The 19,054-nt window shown below is 44.0% G+C and overlaps 2 protein-coding genes across 2 annotated transcripts; both read right to left on the bottom strand.

Moving 5' to 3' along the window:
* Positions 1-2,830: 2,830 nt before the first annotated feature.
* Positions 2,831-5,474, bottom strand: LOC147462840 (uncharacterized). Its single transcript, XM_086527595.1, has one exon. The coding sequence runs from the start codon at positions 3,659-3,661 to the stop codon at positions 3,278-3,280; it is 384 nt and encodes a 127-aa protein (XP_086383721.1). The 5' UTR covers positions 3,662-5,474; the 3' UTR covers positions 2,831-3,277.
* On the bottom strand, positions 4,345-5,646 carry LOC147462839 (uncharacterized). Its single transcript, XM_086527605.1, has 3 exons — positions 5,413-5,646; positions 4,988-5,093; positions 4,345-4,364 (listed from the first exon to the last, which is right to left on the bottom strand). The coding sequence occupies exons 1-3, from the start codon at positions 5,644-5,646 to the stop codon at positions 4,345-4,347; spliced, it is 360 nt and encodes a 119-aa protein (XP_086383731.1).
* Between the last annotated feature and the right edge of the window lie 13,408 nt (positions 5,647-19,054).

Here is a 19,054-nt window from a genome sequence, read left to right as displayed (position 1 = left end):
TAAAGCCACTGGCGTGCCACGCTTTAGGTTAACGAGTTGTGAAGGCGAGAATTAAAGCTCCTCATGTCAGAGACCTATGTCATGGAACTGGGCGGCGGTTCCATGACCGCGCGTGGGCGGCGGGGCGGAGCCCGACGACGTTTTGATCAGGACAGCTGACAGGCGACGGTAGCCTGTGGGCTAGTGGCGAACCCTGGTCGGCTTGAAAGCGCGCGTGCGGAGGTGACATGGTGGGTTTCTAGGCTCGTAGCCGATTCCCGCGCTCGCTATCTTTAAAGGCAGACCCCTCCCCCCATTAGCGATGTCGCTAATGGGGTAGGGAATGGTCCTGCGGTGACCATTCCCTGTAATGCTTGTGACCCCTTGGCGACCGGCGAAGGCCGGGAGCCATGGGGGAGCAAGCAATGCAGGGAATGGTCACCACAGGACCATTCCCAGCCGTCAAGGTTGGGGGGAGGAGGGCCAATCATTGGGAAGGCAGCTAGGCAATCATTGGTCGAGCACAACTCATTGCGGACTTCAGAAACCAGTACTGTGCGAGGGTGTGCGAGGGCTGCTGCAGGGGGATATTTGGAACGCTGATTTTGCAGCAGCAGAGGCCTTTCCAGCTGGTGAGTTGGTGCGTGTTGATTGGAGACTCACGCATGCATTCCGACAGCTGAGGTGTTAGCAATGCAAGCCATTCCACCTGCTGACTTGCCATCACCTGATTCGATGATTGCGCCTTGCATTCCCAGTGTTGACGTGGTGGGCATCTGTCGCGTGCAAGCTATTATTCCGGCTCAGAACTGACAGCAGATGTACGGCGCAGATCTACTGCCCTCCGACCCTCGACCTTGACGGTAGGGTAAGCGGTGAGTCCTGCAGAGGTAAAGGGAGACGGCCAGAGCAGCCGGGTACACAATGCATAAGAGGGGGGGGGGGGGGGGGTTTCCACAATAAAATGAAGCAGTTCGAGGCCAGTAAGGGGTAAGTCATGGGAGGTGTCACACGGACAGTGTGCATAGAGAGAGAGAGAGAGAGAGAGAGAGAGAGAGAGAGAGAGAGAGAGAGAGAGAGAGAGAGAAGGCCCGAAGGCAGCTATATGAACCAAGTGGGAGGGGCAAGAGGCCATTCTGAGTCCAAGCCGAGCTAGGGCAAGCACAAAGAGAGGGACCCGCCTTGTGTTCGAAGAGGGACAGCTTGGTGGCGGAGTAGAGGTCAAGTCAAGGGGCAAGGCCAGGACCAAATAGAAGGAAAAGAGAGAGAGAGAGAGAGAGGAGGCAGGTATGCACTGGACAAGAGGAAAGAGGTGCAGTGCAAAGCTAAGCTCCCAACGGGTAAAAAATAAAGGAAAAAAAGCACAAAGAGAGGGGCCCGCCTTGCGTTCGAAGCGTGACTGCTTGATGGCCGACCATGGGTGAAGACAGGGGCTAGGCCAAGGCCAAAGAGAAGGAGAAGAGAGAGAAAAGAGAGAGAGAGGAGGCAGGTATGAACTGGACAAGAGGTGGTCGACGGGGAAAAAGAGGTGCAGTGCAAAGCTAAGCTCCCAAAGGGTAAAAAATGAAGGAAAATATAAAAAGCAATAGCAACGTCGCTATTGCAAACCCCCCCCCCCCCCCCCCCAGGTACAGCAGAAAGAGGAATTGAGTAGATGAAGCAAAGCAGTCCCCCCTTCCCAAAGATACCAAATTAGGGTACTAGATGGACCAATGAGAGGGTAGTTTCCAAAAATTGAAGACCCCCCCCTATAAAAGTCAAACTTTCATCAAGTTAAGGGATTTTTCCGGGCTTTTTGTGCCATTTGAAGCCTGCAAAGTAAAGCTCTCTGATAGAGGAGTGTGCCTGTCAAAACCCTTTGTATCTTTCTTGTGAAACGGGCCATGGTGATGGCAGTGTAAGCCTGTGTACGTGTTTTGTGAAGTGCAATCGAGCCATTGTTGCCCCGTCTTGTTGTTCTTTCACCTCCCCCCCTTCTCTTTCTCATGCTCTGGTGTTTCCCCTCGGTGCTGGCAATGTGGAAGTGTGTGCCCCCCCATACCGACGGTGTTTTGTGTGAGAGAGTGAAATTGAGTGGCTGTGTGCGTGTGTAAGGGTGGAGACAGACCGTGGCAGTAGGTGTGCGTGGTGTGGTGGATTTGTGGAGTGTGTGAGCAGTGGAAATAGGGCAGACGGTGGTCTGCTAGTGTGAAGTGTGTTTTGAAAGGTGTTTTCCGAGAGGATAGGGGGTACCCTGAGCTATAGAGAGGCCCTTGTGTTTATGCTGGGTGTGTTCCCCCATTCCCCCTCTCCAACGCCTCCTTCTACCATGCAGATGGTGCTTTTCCCTTGCATGCCCACCACCTTGCAAAATTTCTTTTTTTATCAAGCTCTTTGACTTGGGCCACTTTCCCACGAGAACAAACCCGCGACCGATCATTCGTGCATAGCTCCGCATACCTTAATACAAGAACTCATGCTCCTATGCCAAGACCATCATGACCGCAAAACAGCATAAGTGGCTACGCATAGACAACTTCGGGTGTCGAGATCTCCCTTGATTAAAGCGACAACCGCCACAACCATCACAATTTTCGATCCCGATGAACTTGTCCACTGAATTAGCACACACGCCGTTAAGCTTTCGGCTAGTAGAGCTCCAAAAAACCATCATCAACTTGTAAATTGCCGCATTTGACATACATATCTCCACCATACCTACTCCAATATGCATATAAGTCCTGCCAAAGTCCGATATCATCATCCAACCTAATGTCGTGCACCTGCTGCTGGCTTCTCCACTGTGTCAACACAAATTGGGTGCACCATCATTGCTCACCCCCTCGTTGAGCATTCATGCTCAACCGTAGAATTATTTAGATAAGAGATGATTGCATATTAGAAAACTGATACTTAGTATGTACATAGGCAGTAGATAGATAGAGAGAGAGATTTTATCTGTCTGTAGAATCCCCCTCGAGTCAAATGGAAAGCCTCAAGCTTTTCCAAGCGCACTGTAGGCCCGGCCTGGGTCAAACTGATGGTTTTAAGCATTACCACCCATCTATAAAACATATAGAAACCATCCCCGCTTTGCACTTGTAAATCTGTAAGCCAACCATGCATGCAGCTGTCCACACCATAAACCTTGAACAACCTGGATCCACAAGCCTTCTTGGTACACAAAATGAGTGTGTTGACCAAGCTTCGAAGCATCTGCACCATACATCATTATCCTATCACCTACTAGAGAGCCCTCCATAGCATAGTCCACTTCAAAAAATCCTGGCAACCGATACAAGATACTGTAGAGCAACCTTCAACACCAATTTGCCTCCACCTGTTGCATAGTCAAGCCTACATGTTTTCCAAGCATATCCTCTGTTGTAGGTCCTTTAAATGGCATACACTCCATACCTGATTCACCATGCCAATCTTCACCCACCATAGCCTTTGATGCTTCATCTTCAACCACTTCATGCGAGAGCAAATCGGATTGCTCAACCACCTTTGCCTGCTCTTCAAGGACTTCTTCTATGACCATATCATCTGCTAAGCGAGAAAAAAAGCCATATATTACCTCATTTTTTGGTAGGTCGACATTGCCAATACCTTCTGAAATGCACTGCCGCTCTTCAACACGATCAGTAGGGCAAGGTTGCCCAACCCCCTGTTGAGCTTCTTCCTGCATAGCTTTGACCATCTCTTTGCCAACAACTTCAAGCTTGTCCTATGAGCTTTTCACATCTTCATTTGCTTCTTCATACATACACACTTTGGCTAGGACCGCATCCTTGCTAGCCGGGGGCTAACAGACTCTTGTACAGCAGCACACCAAACTGGAGGCACAAATTGAAACGAATGACCAGAATGGCTTACCAACGATGAAGCAACTACCTCTTTGACGCTTGATCTTTATTTTGACACATGATGAAGCTCCATTGTCGAGCTATACCCATAAATTGTCGGATCCATCAAACCCATCTCTAGCTTCCTCTTTGCTTTCCTGCTCTTTATCTTCGCCAAGCAAACCATTTGCGTATAGTCCTTTGCATCACCACACTCGACCTTCTCCTTGATTCGTGGATGCAAGCAAGCTAGAAACTGCTCTTGCTTGAAATGATCTCCATTTCGCACACATGTAACAACAACTAGTTTCTCCCAAATAGACTCAAATTTATCCAAAAACAAAGCAAAATATTCACTCACATCCTGCTTCAGCTTGCTCAATTGTTCACCCAAGTCCAATATAGAAACATGCTTCTGAAAATCTTCAACAACCACTTGCAAATCTTGCTCAGCGACTGCCGATCTGCAATCTTCAATCCTTCAAACCAGGCTTTCGCTCGTCCTTGTAGCACCCATGGTAGTGCCTTCAATTTGGCTTCATCTCCACAAATTCTCATCTGCAATAGGTATAGTTTTAGATTGAAAAACCAATCTGCAGCCTCTTCTTCTCCAGCAAGCACCAATTTGATATCATGCATCATCTTCAGGCTTTAAAATTGCACCGAGGAGCAATCAGTAGGTCCTCTGTGGGGGCACCACTGATGGAAAGGGGGAAGGAGGAACAAACCCAGCACACTCCAAACTTGCCTCTCTATAGCCCAGGGATTTAACCCGCACCCCTAACCATACAGAAACTCACACACACGCACACTTTTTGCCAACCTTCACAGCACAGACTCGCTTTAGGGAATTCTCAGTCATACACATTCACACATAAACACCTCGACATACCCGGCCTGACAGTACACCATCATACACAACCATACCTACACCAAATAATTAAACACACAATCCCTGGGAGGCGACACAAGCCTCGACCACACACAGAATAGCTCACTCAATCATTCTCTCCCTCCCTCTCTGCACACACACATACACAAAATTCAGAGCCAACGCTACCACGGGCGTGGGGCATGAGACGAGATAGACGAGATTATTGATGGAAAATTCAACACGAAAAATAATCCCACCGAACTGCGAACTCACTTATCCATAGCACAAAAAAAAACAATCCCCATACAATGATGGCGTCTTCTCTGATTGATCTCCTTCAAGCCCTTGGCAACCTTCTCTCGTGCTTCACCCTCAGCCTCTCGACATGGCCCTTGGCCACCCACCACCTTGCCCTGTGTGCAACCCCTCCTTGGAATTACTCCCGGTTGTCCATGCTGGCAGCACTTTTGTCCTGTAAAAGCCCTCCCTTGGCTCCTTCGTATTGTAAGTCACCCCACCTATGATGCAGCATACGGCCCTCCTTTGTGGCGCCTCAACTGCAGCCCTTGGCTATGGACGGCCCTGGTTCTATCACCTGCTCCTGTGGCAATGTCCTTTTGTCAAATTGGTCCCCCTGCAGAAGGCGGTCCTTGCTTTTTATGTACCGTCCACCTGGCCCGCTACCATGCAACCCAACGAGCGGCTTCCCTTTCTGTGGCAACCCATGCTCACCTCATGCAGACCAGCCGACTCCCTGTACAGATGGCGCCACGCTTGCTCACAACCGAGCTCAACTGCCACTTGCACTCCTCTTTCCACTCTCGGCCCTGCTCGCTTTCCAGGCACGCCTCCTCCTCCCATGCAGATGGCGCTTTCTGCATGCCCACCACCTTGCAAAATTTCTTTTTTTATCAAGCTCTTTGACTTGGGCCACTCTCCAACGAGAAGCAACCCATGGCCGATCATTCGTGCATAGCTCTGCATACCTTAACACAAGAACTCATGCTCCTGTGCCAAGGCCATCATGGCCGCAAAACAGCATAAGCAGCTACACATAGACAACTTCGGGTGCCGAGATCTCCCTTGATTAAAGCGACGACCGCCACAACCATCACAATTTTTGATCCAGGTGAACTTGTCCACCGAATTAGCACACACACCCTTAAGCTTTCGGCTAGTAGAGCTCCAAAAAACCATCATCAACTTGTAAATTGCCGCATTTGACATACATATCTCCACTGTACCTGTTTCAATATGCATATAAGTCCTGCCAAAGTCCGATATCATCATCCAGCCTAATGTCGTGCACCTGCTGCTGGCTTCTCCACTGTGTCGACACAAATTGGGTGCACCAACGTTCATCCCTTCAAAAATGCAAGTCCATGGTAGCATCAAAGAGGAACACCAACATTGAGAGACCAAGAAGTCTAGCAAGTAGGCATTCATATCTCCCAAAGAGAATACATAACATAACTTCATTAATAAGGAACATAATCCTACCAACAATTTGATGTTTGATGGAGCAGGCACAAGCACTCTTCAAAGATCAAAATGTTCTATCATTTGAATTGTTTTCCAATGTGTAGATACATAATGGTGATCATTGACAAATGGAAGTGTCTCCAAGTACTCTAATTAGACTATTAATAAGAGGCACCAACCCAAAATTATCCTACATGCTTCACAAACATGATTGAGCTCCACTAACGCAACACACACATTTAGCGAGAGATGACTGACCTTGTTGCCAAGAAACTACAACATGTGCAACCAAAGCAGAGCATCAAATACCTCGCACATGGTGAAGCAACTACGACCTTGGGGGGGTCTTTATAATTAAAAAATGCATATCACGTGGGTTCACCAATAGGGATGATTCAATTCTATATTTTCTCACGTTTTTACATATAGAAGGGTGTTGAAAAAATTAACTTTAAAAAAGTTTACAGATTGAATAGAAAAAAGGTCTCTTTTATTGGAGGAAAATTCAAAGATAAGGGGTTTATAAATAGTCTTTGAACACATGCGATATATAGGTTTTACGTATAGTGACCCCCCCCCTGAGACTGCGATAGTGCACTTGGAAAATCCATGGATACCTTTCGAGATGCATGCGAAAGCACATGCTCATCGGTGGGAGCAGCACATAACAAACACACCGAAAGTTTTTTCTTAAACTTCTTAAACAAGGTGATAGCATGGAAGACAACTAAAACAAGGGGACGATGTGGGACAAATCTGACCTTTACATTGTACAACTTACAAATTGCACGCTCCAAACCTAGACCTCCTCTTTGTCCTTCCAAGGGCCAAAAAGAGAAAACAATGAGCGTAAAGGAGCACGTGGAGGAGTCTGGAAAAGGGAGGAGAAAAGCAAGAGGAGGCCGACAAGGAGCCAACGAGCAGTGTTGGGATAGAGCGCGAATAGTGCTGGCTGTTTGCAATGATTGAGAGGGAAGCATAGAAGGAACAAGGAACCGAAAGGGGACACAATTGTAGGGAATAGAAAAGGGCAGGTCGTTGGAGGCAGAGCATCACCTACACATAGGAAATAACCGATAAGCACATAGAACAAAAGTAGCGGGTTGTTTAAAGGAGATAGTGTCGCCTCCAAGGGGTTATAAGGCAACATTAAAGGCATGAGTTGGTGAGAAAGTTTAACAAATTAGGAGGCCAAGCAAAGCATCTGCAAGTCGGTGTCCTCTCTCTCTCTCTCTCTCTCTCTCTCTCTCTCTCTCTCTCACACACACACACACACACACACACACACACACACACACACTTATCTAGTTGACAATTCCTTCACTAACCCTTGGCTGACGCCTTCCCTCTTTGGTAATCTCGCTCTCAATATCTTGACGGCAATGCCTTTGCTAAACCTTGGCCGGCTATAGCTAAAGCTTGAATGCATTGGTATACTTTATCCATAACCTATTCAGTGTGGAAACCTATTCAAGGGAGGGTTTATACTGCCTCAAACACATGCACATACACATCACCTATGATATGCAATGGTCGTACATCGGGGGTACTTCTTCTCTCTCTCGGTCTTTCTGCACATATGTTCCCTTGTTCATCAATTGATATACTCAATGCCAAGAATAGAGTATTAAAGATGAAAGTCTCCTTTACGAGGAAAAATTATTAGACACTACCCGAACATTGATGAGCTTAGATGGTAAGCATTAAACGCACCTTGATATTTTTTGGTATGTAGACGAGCTATTAATAGTTGGTTATTATATACCACTTTGGATCTATCTGTCTCTCTCATGCTTCGTAAACAATACATACCATATCTTTGTTCTTAGCCTATTGGGCTCGCCCTCGCATGATCTAATCCACAAAATCCAGTGTTGGGGTTCTGGAGCTAATCCTCGACGCATGCGATTGTGATGGATTGGCGTATAAAACCCTTCGGTATGCCTCACTCCACACACACACACACACACACACACACCCCGCAATCAAGGTTATATACCTTCTAACTAGGTCTTAGCTTCTTTCAATGCTAATGTTAGAACTTCTTGGTCATATTGTTGTGCTATGAGCAGGCTACCACATTGAAGGCCTCATATTCACAACACACGCACACAAACATACACACTCACACACACACACACACACACACACATTGCACACATGCGTGTGCCTTGCAACCTAGATGGTGCAACGGATGAAAAAATCTGCCTCTATGGTACCGTCATGGGTGCCTATTTGGTCTCCATCCTTGCGCAAACAACACGATACTCCCATCGAGGTCAAGGTTTGGATACACACACACACAAGTACCCTTGATCCGTATAGATCAGTGGCAAAGAGGGAAGCATGGATGCTCCTTGCCTTTGTCAGCTATTACCATGGGCTGGTTGTTTCATATTTTGCAATATTCAAGGTATCTATTTATTATCTCTCTGCAACTTCGTCAAATACATTGCTATGAGTGCAAAGAGTTGTACTTAACACACACACACACACACACACACACACACACCAACATTTGCATAGAGGACACTGGTCAACACTTGAAGAAGCATCTCTGACTTCCATGGAGTACATATCTTTGATTGATTGTTACAGCAACTTGGCAGCTTGTATCTATCGAATGGAATGACTACCAGGTAGGTGCTCATGCACCTTCTTAGAAACGGACTGTGATGTGCTTGTATAATATGGTTTCATGATAAAGTGGTAAATCTGATTGATTTCCATAAGTAAGACACTAGTAGATATGAAGATATCACCTTTGGAATGCCTATTTAATCATTCAATAAAGTAGCCTTTATGTATCAATGCATTGAAAAAGCTAATGTTTAAAGACTTTCTCTTTCAAACACTAACAAGGATTTAGTATATGCAGTGAATGGTAAACCATAAGCCTCTTGTGGAGGATCTCACTATGAGATGGCACAAACTAAAATTTTGAAAATTTGTTCAATTTACAAACAAGATGCTGCCCGATTTTGGCCATACAAGTAAAGTTAACATTACCTAATCAAATCGTTGTCTCTTTGATTCAAGCTGGTAGTGACATGATGACTCCTAGCAAGATCAAAGAAATATTGCCTCAATTGGTAGATACCTTTTTTAATGATTGTATGCAGGCACTAATTTGACAATGGTGGCTAAAGACAAAGAACTAAGGAAATTTTCCTACATAAGAACCATCATTTTGGAACAATAAATACACACTTAGTTTTTATTGAGATAACTGGTGGAAAGGGTATAGACATTGCATTCATATTCTGGCATGGTAACTGGCATTACATAATCTGAAAAATTATTGGTAATGATGGGTTCGTGAGGACTATTGATTCTCCTTCATGATTGAACATATATGATATGACGGGATACTAAAAAAAGAATTACTTACAAAAGTATATTAGTCTTTAATATGTTTTGAGGATGCTACCATATTTTTTGAGCCAGTAACATGTGATATACTGCTAGTTTTTTATACATGAAATCTATTTTAGTTCTGGAAGCCATAAATCTCTTGTGGAGGATCTCATTGGGAGATGGCATAAACTGAGTTTTTTGAAATACTATTCAAATTACAAAGGAGGTACTATCTGACTTTTGCCAGGTGTTCTACATTGATCGATAAACCAGAAATCATAGGCATTTGCATCATATATGGTAATCGTCATTAGTAGTCTTTTGAGAGAGCTCGATGAGTATTGGGATACACATGCATATACATTTAGAGGTTATCTTACTTGAAATTTTAACTTAATAGTCAATCCTAAGGGTAAGCTGTAAACTAGGTCTACATGTGTGACATGGATGACAACTGGATCCAGTGTCGACACCTGCAAAACACACAAACATAGCCAGTTCTAACTGAATGTTTTTGTATGGATGCAAGTAACAATTGGATCCTTCTCCATGTACATGTAGTGGAAGCTCATCCCAAAGGGTGGACACACGGAAATACAAAATTAAGATATCTATTTGTAATGATCAAAGATCAAAATTTTTATCTAAATGATTGTATTATCCATTAGATACAAAATGTTGTATTGTTGTATATGAAATGTTAATTGAGTTTTATGATATCTTGTTTTAAAATATTGTTATTTAATATATTGTTTAATACAATTGTTTAAGTATGGTTCAAATATGAGGGGATTTTCATACTTAAACACACACTCCTTTTCCCTACTAGTCTTTGGTCAGACTAGTGCCATACTTAACAATTGGAACTTGATAATCTATTAAATAATTATATAGCTACTCCAATTTATCTTGACTTCAATCAAACGGTTTTTGTATAATTATTCCCTTGGAATTGGAGTGCTTAATGTCTATTGTTAATAGCTTGACCCACCTAATCCAAAGGGATGGGTTGGGTCTCTTTAGCTCCTAAATTGGTCAAGTTAATACAAGTTACATTATTACTAGCTTGATCCACCCAATCCAAAGGGATGGGTTGGGGCTCTCAGCTTCTAAATTGGTCAAGCACCTACATGCTTACATATAATCCATATATTGTAATCAATGTCCACCCTCGAGCAGGTGTGGAATTTCAAGTGGTCTGTATCTTGAAGGATTGGAGTATTGTATATAACCACCATGATGACGTAGTTCACAAAGTTGGGGTGACACATCAACCAAAATCATGAGACGTCAGGTATGTAGTTTTCATACTATCATATTCTCCTCCCTGGAACCCTTTATTGTAAAACAATTGGGTATTCTTACATCTAAACCATGGGTATTCTCACATTTAAACCCTTTTTAACACAGGACAGGTGATTGAGCTCTAAACAATGAAATTCTTAGGAAGCATTTACTACAATTCGTGGGGGATTGGTCCACTTGGTGGACCATCCTCCACCAAGTGGATCTCTCCTCTAGGATGGGGGAGGGCCACACACACACACACACACACAAACACACTTATCTAGTTGACAATTCGTTGACTAACCCTTCGCTGACGTCTTCCCTCTTTGGTAATCTCGCTCTCAATATCTTGACGGCAGTGCCTTTGCTAAACCTTGGCCAGCTATAGCTAAATCTTGAATGCATTGGTATACTTTATCCATAACATGTTCCGTGTGGAAACCTATTCAAGGGAGGGTTTATACTGCCTCAAACACATGCACATACACATCACCTATGATATGCAATGGTCGTACATCGGGGGTACTTCTTCTCGCTCTCGGTCTTTCTGCGCATATGTGCCCTTGTTCATCAATTCATATACTCAATGCCGAGAATAGAGTATTAAAGATGAAAATCTCCTCTTACGAGGAAAAATTATCAAACACTACCCGAACATTGATGAGCTTAAATGGTAAGCATTAAACGCACCTAGATATTTTTTGGTATGTAGACGAGCTATTAATAGTTGGTTACTATATTCCACTTTTGATGTATCTGTCTCTCTCATGCCTCGTATACAATACATAACCTATCTTTGTTCTCAGCCTACTGAGCTGCCCTCGCATAATCTAATCCTCAAAATCCAGCACTGGGGTTCTGGAGCTAATCCTCGACGTAGGCGATTGTGATGGATTAGTGTATAAAACCCTTCGGTATGCCTCACTTCACACACACACACCCCGCAATCGAGCTTACATACCTTCTCACTAGGTCTTAGCTTCTTTCAATGCTAATGTTAGAACTTCTTGATCATGTTGTCGTGCTATGAGCAAGCTACCGCGTTGAAGGCCTCATATTCACAACACACACACACACACACACACACACACACACACACACACACACACACACACACACATTGCATGCGTGCGCGTACCTTGCAACCTAGATGGTGCAACGGATGAAAAAACATGCCTCTATGCTACCCTCGTGGGTGCCTATTTGGTCTCCATCCTTGCGCAAACAACTAGATACTCCCATGGAGTTCAAGGTTCAGACACACACACACACACACACACATACACACACACACACACACACACACACACACACATCCCTTAATCCATATAGATCAGTGACAAAGAGGGAAGTTGGATGCTCCTTGCCCTTGCCGGCTATTACCATGGGCTGGTTGTTTCATATTCTGAAATATTCAAGGTATGTATTTATAATCTCTTTGCAACTTCGTCAAATACATTGCTATGAGTGCAAAGAGATGTACTTAGCGCGCGCACACACACACACACACACACACACACACACACACACACACACACACACACACACACACACACACACACACACACACACACCAACATTTGCATGAAGGACATTGGTGCAACACTTGAAGAAGCGTCTTTGACTTCCATGGAGTATATATCTTCGATCGCTACAACAACTTGGCAACTTGTATATCTCAAATGGAATGACTACCAGGTAGGTGCTCATGCACCTGCTTAGAAAAAGACTGTGATGTGCCTGTATGATATGGTTTCATGATAAATTGATAAATCTGATTGATTTGCATAAGTAATACACTAGTAGATATGAAGATATCGCCTTTGGAATGCCTATTTAATCATTCAAGAAAGTAGCCTTTATGTTTCAATGCATTGAAAAAGCTAATGTTTAAAGACTTTCTCTTTCAAACATTAAGAAGGATTGAGTATATGCCATGAATGGTAAGCCGTAAGCCTCTTGTGGAGGATCTCACTATGAGATGGCACAAACTGAAAATTTGAAAATTTGTTCAATTTACAAACAAGATGCTACTCGATTTTGGCCATACAAGTAAATTTAACCTTACCTAATCAAACCGTTGTCTCTTTTATTCAAGCTGGTAGTGACATGATGACTCCTAGCAAGATCAAAGAAATCTTGCCTCAATTGGTAGATACCTTTTTTAATGATTGTATGCAGGCACTATTTTGACAATGGTGGCTAAAGACAAAGAACTAAGGAAATTTGCCTACATAAAAACCATTGTTTTGGAACAACAAATACACACTTATTTTTTATTGAGATAATTGGTGGAAAGGGTATAGACATTGCATTCATATTCTGGCATGGTGAGTGACATTACATAAGCTAAAAAATCATTGGTACTGATGGGTTTGTGAGGACTATTGATTCTAATTCATGATTGAACATATGTGATATGACGGGATGTTAAAAAAGGAATTACTTACAAAGTATATTAGTCTTTAATATGTTTTTCATGTAATATACTGCTAGTTTTTGATACATGAGATATATTTTAGTTTTGGAAGCCATAAACCTCCTGTGGAGGATCCTCGTTGGGAGATGGCATAAACTGAGATTTTTGAAATACTATTCAAATTACAAAGGAGGTGTTGTCCGATTTTTGCCAGGTGTTCTACATTGATCGATAAACCAAAAATACATAGGTATTTGCATCATATATGGTAATCGTCACTAGTAGTGTTTTGAGAGAGCTCGGTGAGTATTGGGATACATATGCATATACATTTAGAGGTTATCTTACTTGAAATATTAACTTGATATTCAATCCTAAGGGTAAGCTGTGAACTAGGTCTACAGGTGTGACATGGATGACAACTGGATCCAGTGTTGACACCTGCAAAACGCACAAACATAGCCAGTTCTAACTGAATGTTTTTGTATGGATGCAGATAACAGATGGATCCTTCTCCATGTAGATGTAGTGGAAGCTCATCCCAAAAAGTGGACACGCGGAGATACAAAATTAAGATATCAATTTGTAATGATCAAAGAACAAATTATTGATCTAAATGACTGTATTATCCATTAGATACAAAATGTTGTATTGGTGTATATGAAATGATAATTGAGTTTTATGAAATCTTGTTTTAAAATATTATTATTTAATATATTATTTAACGATTGTCTAAGTATGGTTCAATTATGAGGGGATTTTCATACTTAAACACACACACACACACACAACACACACACACACACATACCCAACATGCTGCGAGTAAATGAGTTCTTAGCTACAAAATCACTTCGTTCTCTATCTCCTCAAGTCATCAAGTTGCTCCCATATTTGGTCCATGAGTGCGGTCAAGAGACCACAATAAAGGATTGTTTCTCATGCGGGGACACGGCTTGACAAACAAACAAAAGAAGCGGTGGATTAAGGGAAGGGTCTCGGTGTGATTAGAGGAGCCAACATGCAATTATAAAAACGTAGGAGTGTTTTTCAGAGAGCATCATACAGAGAGTAGTAGCGATTCAAATTGAAAGGAGACACAGCGGCAATGAGGAGAAAAAAAAAGGGAAGCTTGGTGTGAAAGTTGTGTCGACAAAAGACTAGTCAAAACTCACAAAGAGATGGAGAAGCGGACTTTTTAGAGGTTCTATTAATCTCAAAGACAACGAAAGCAAGTGATGGCAAATTTTGTGCTCATGATGTGGTCGAGAAGAGCAAGGGAAGGGAACTAAAGCGGTAAAGCTTTGGCATTCGTGCTTCCACTCATGATCTCCACGGATTTAAGAGCACACAATGCCTATTGCAATCAAGTTTCTATATTTAGATTCTAGAATTGCTAAGTTAAAACAATTTAAGGTTTTTCAAGTGTCTTTTGCATCATAATCTTGTTTGGTGTGTCTCTCTCTCACATTTTTTCCATAGGGAGTATCCTAGTGTTGGCCCGGCTCATCTCACAAACATATAAACCCTTGACAACATAAGACAATATTTCATGGAGTAATATGCCTTTCTTTAGATTAAGATTTCGAGAGGAAATATCTAAATACATTATTTCTTAGGGAAATAACATCTTTCACACATGTAATTTTACAAAATCTATCTAGTTGGACACCTTATTTAAGAACCTAGCTTGCTAACTCGGACGTTTAGCTCAAGAAATGACAACCCCCTCCATTGTGATGCCCTCGTTCGGGGCGTCGGTGAAAAGGGGCTGCGCCGGCTCACCTGCGTTGCAAACGGGACCTGCAGGCAAGCAAACGCATACACAAGAACGCAACTTGAAAATTGAACGCAAGAGGGACACGAGAGTAAGGGACGTGAACGAATGATCAATATCATAAGAAAGTGCCGAATACAAGGGACGTGAAGAATCACATGAAAACGGGGCTCGCAAGTTGGGGGAAGTGGCACATACTTCCCTTATATACACCCCCGGGTTGAGAGAGCTTGACGCCCACGTCAAGCCGGGGTTTTGAGAGGTGCCGATACAAAAGTTGATGCTGAGGTTTTGGGGGCGGATATGTACAAGGGGGGGAATGAAGTGTTTCCAAAAATGTCTAGCTACCTAGGGTGATGCTAGTTACAAGTGGGGGGGAGGACTACTCTATGTGGTTTTCATTTAGTGTGTTGTCCTCCTCTTCAGTGGGCATGTTGTAGAAGCGCAGCACAAGGGGTCTTCCGAGTCGAAGCATGATTTCTTCAGGTACCCAAGTGCATTTTGTCATGGGGCGATTGCGCCATTTGACATAGAAGATTTGTCCCCGGCGCCCAAAGCGCGACTTTAGGATGGCCTCCGGCTCATGTGGCGGGCCATCCTTTACATATTCGGGGAGACTTCGCCCATAGGTGTTATCCGACACAAATCTTTTGAGCAAACTTACATGGAAGGCGTTGTGGATGTTGATGTGTGGTGGGAGCTCCAGCTTGAAGGTGACGTTGTTGAAGGACTTGAGCACTTTGTATGGACCATAGTAGCGATGATTGAACTTCGGGGAGAGGCCTTGAGGGAGGGTGATATTCTGAGAGCTGACGAGGACCAGGTCACCTTCTTTGAAAAGTTCGGCAGTTCGTCGCTTTTGGTTGGTGTATTTGGCGATGCGTACCTTGCTTTGCTCGAGGCTTTTCTTTGCATTTTGCATGCGCTTCTGCCATTGTTGAAGAAACTCCTCACATTCCAGATCCTGGGCATGCACATCACCGGTTGCCAATGCAAGAGGGGTGATGACTTCTTTACCTGTGGAGAGCTCGAAGGGGGTGTAGCCAGTGCTGATGTGGATGGAGTTGTTGTAGTGGAATTCCAGGACGTCCATGTATTCGGACTAGTCCTTCTGATCGGCCTTGACGTAGCTGCGGATGTAGTCTTCGATGCCTTGGTTGACTCTTTCATTTTGACCGTCGATTTCAGGGTGGTAGGCGGAGGAGAAGCGAAGTTGGGTGCCTAGCAGCTTGAAGAGCTCGCGCCAGAGGTCACTGAGGAAGCGGGTGTCGCGATCTGAAACTATGGCTAAGGGGAGGCCGTGGTATTTGAAGACTTTGGCGAAGAAGTGTTTGGCGACTTGGTAGGCGGTGACGGGAGGCTTTGCTGGTATGAAGTGGGCCTGCTTGGTGTAGTAGTCGACGACCACCATGATGGTAGTGTGGCCATGGGAGGGGGGGAGGTCGACGATGAAGTCCATACTTACCATGTCCCAAGGACGGGAGGGTGTTGGCATTGGGTGGAGGAGGCCAGCAGGCTTGACCCGTTGAGCTTTGACCAGTTGACAGGTTGGACAGGTGCACACGTAGTCGATTACGTCGTCCTTCATTTTGGGCCACATGTAGTGTTGATGTAGTTTGTCATAAGATCTTTTATGGCCACCATGTCCCGCTAGCTTGCAGTCATGAGCTTCCCACATGAGGTCTTTCTTTAGCTCTGGGTCATTGGGGATGTAGATTTTGCCATGCGCATAGAAGAGGTTATCTCTGACTTCGAATAGACCCAGGGCAGCTTTGCCAGAGATGTGGTCGTTGAGCATTCGGAGGACAGCAGGGTCAGCTTTTTGAGCGTCGAGGATGCGTTGGCGTAGGGTGCTGGTTGCTGTGGAGATGGCTGTGAGGGTGGGTCTTCGACTGAGTGCATCTGGCATGACATTTGTGGTACCTGGTTTGTGGATGATGTCGATGTCGTATTCGGCCAATGTATCTTGCCACCTGGCTTGCTTGGGGGTGATTTTTGGTTGTGTCTGGCGCGGCCCCTTTTCACCGACACCCCGAACGAGGGTGTCATAGCCATAGACAACATGTACCATTGCAATGACATCTTCTGCTTTTGTCTTAGCCTCATTTATCACTCTTGCATCGGTGCTCGCTTTGAAACCCATGTTTTAGTTGCCCATGGATTTTGTGCTATTGATGTATGTAGTTACAAAGTGAAGGTTGCGGCTACTAAACCATCCTCCAATCTACTATCTGCTACTAGCAAGAAGACTCCCCCCATTGATTCTTACACCATCTATGCGCTCTCTTTTAAGTAGTCTCTTGTCCAATAGTCAATTATGCCGGCCTACATCTACACACTTGTTATATTTGGTGAGGGAGACAACCTTAGTTGTGCTAAAGTATCCACATTATCAATATCCAATAAATTGAAAATATCATCCAAAATGAATTGGGGGGTCCTACTAGTGCTTCTTGTGCAAAACTACTTCAATTGATCTACCTCGTTCCTTAGAAGAACCTATTGGAACTTTCTTTAGGACACTAGCAAAATGTTTCTTGACTTTACCTACTTGAATATAGGATTTGGCGTCCTCTTCCTATTCTCTTTACATGCTTGCTCTATTTTAGAATAGTAGATTTCTTACTCTTGCAGATTTTCCCTCCCCCTTTTCCCCTAAATCCCTCCACCTTTACCTCCTTGTCCACCTATGCTTCACCTTCTTTGCCTAGCATGTATCTTTGCATGCCTACCACAACACACCTTTGTCTATTTTTGTATCTTTGAGTATCTCTGCCACGACACACACACATATATATAGCACCTCTGATCCCTCCGCCTCTTTGCCACCATTGCTCAACACACACACACACACAACACCTCTCATGGAGCCTGCATGACCTACAAGCAAGGGTAGCAAATTGGGGGGGGGGGGGGGGGGGGGGGGGGGGGGGGGAGAGAGAGAGAGAGAGAGAGAGAGAGAGAGAGAGAGAGAGTTTGCAAGATAAATAGAGGGGAGCTTTACCGCTCTATGCATGTCCGCATGGTTGGATGCCCCCCTCTCACACATTTCTTGCCTTCCTCAACTTTCGCCATGGCTTTGCTGTTCGATATGATTTTCACATGCTTCATTTCTGTTGGTAATAAAAAGAGAATATCTTTTTTACTTAATCAATCTCTGTTGCCTAGTTGCCTAATGGATCTCGACACATACTGTTTGATATGACTTTCACGTGCTTCATTTGTGTTGGTAATAAAATCAAATACCTTTGTTACTTAGAGCCGCGTCCCGCTACGTGTGTCATAAAATCTAACATCTAACCAACCCAAATGATTTTCTCATAGTAAACTGATCACTTAATGTGGGAGAATAAACAGGAACAAGGAATAAGATATAGACATGTGCTTATAGATCTATCTCAACACGGGGCCAATGGTAAAGGGGCCCAAATGAGAGATGGTCTATCAAAGAGCAAGGCTAACCAATGGAGCATAAGACCTTAGGGTTACCTTCATTGAGACCTCCAATAATGTGTGTAAAAGTCCTTTGACCTTAGGTAAGCTAGGGCCGATCTTGAGGTGGGAACCCGACCCAAGCTCTAGGTGCTTGTCCTGCTTGAGGTACTTGTCGTGCTTGATTAGGGTGCTTGAGGTGCTTGTCCTGCTGGATGACTAAGGTGCTTGAGGTACTTTATTGTGCTTGCTTGAGATGCTTGTGGGAACACCCCCCAAGCTAGAAGTGCTTTGTCATGCTTGATGAGTAAGGTGCTTGAGCACCAAAAGTCAAAGTGATCCCTACATAAGAGAGGCAAGCCCATATTGTAGGGTCTAGTGAAAGAATGCACACACATGCACTCAAGTTAACCCCAAGCCTTAAGAGGTAGCAAGGACACATGTAAGCTCCTACCCATGTTACCTTCATGAGGTGCTTGAATCCTATTGGCCAGGCTTAAAAGGGGTCCAATGATAAATTACTTGAATAAATTAATTGTTTTAAATCCAACCAAGATCCATGCTTCAATGCTTAAGCTTGTCATCTTCTCCATCTTCATTAATATGCTATTATGTATGCTA

Source organism: Adiantum capillus-veneris, chromosome 2, assembly GCF_014529385.1.
Source record: "Adiantum capillus-veneris isolate H3 chromosome 2, ASM1452938v2, whole genome shotgun sequence".
Classification (NCBI taxonomy): Eukaryota; Viridiplantae; Streptophyta; class Polypodiopsida; order Polypodiales; family Pteridaceae; genus Adiantum; species Adiantum capillus-veneris.
This window is presented reverse-complemented; position numbering and strand designations above follow the sequence as displayed.

What these genes read in the sequence shown, in the direction of transcription:
- LOC147462840 (XM_086527595.1), bottom strand. Translation starts at nt 3,661, where the DNA reads ATGGTCAAAGCTATGCAGGAAGAAGCTCAACAGGGGGTTGGGCAACCT.
- LOC147462839 (XM_086527605.1), bottom strand. Translation starts at nt 5,646, where the DNA reads ATGATCGGCCATGGGTTGCTTCTCGTTGGAGAGTGGCCCAAGTCAAAG. An exon ending in AGTCGGCTGGTCTGCATGAG is followed by an intron (nt 5,094 to 5,412) that starts GTGAGCATGGGT and finishes GGTTGCACACAG; the next exon opens with GGCAAGGTGGTGGGTGGCCA. An exon ending in TCAGAGAAGACGCCATCATT is followed by an intron (nt 4,365 to 4,987) that starts GTATGGGGATTG and finishes TACCTATTGCAG; the next exon opens with ATGAGAATTTGTGGAGATGA.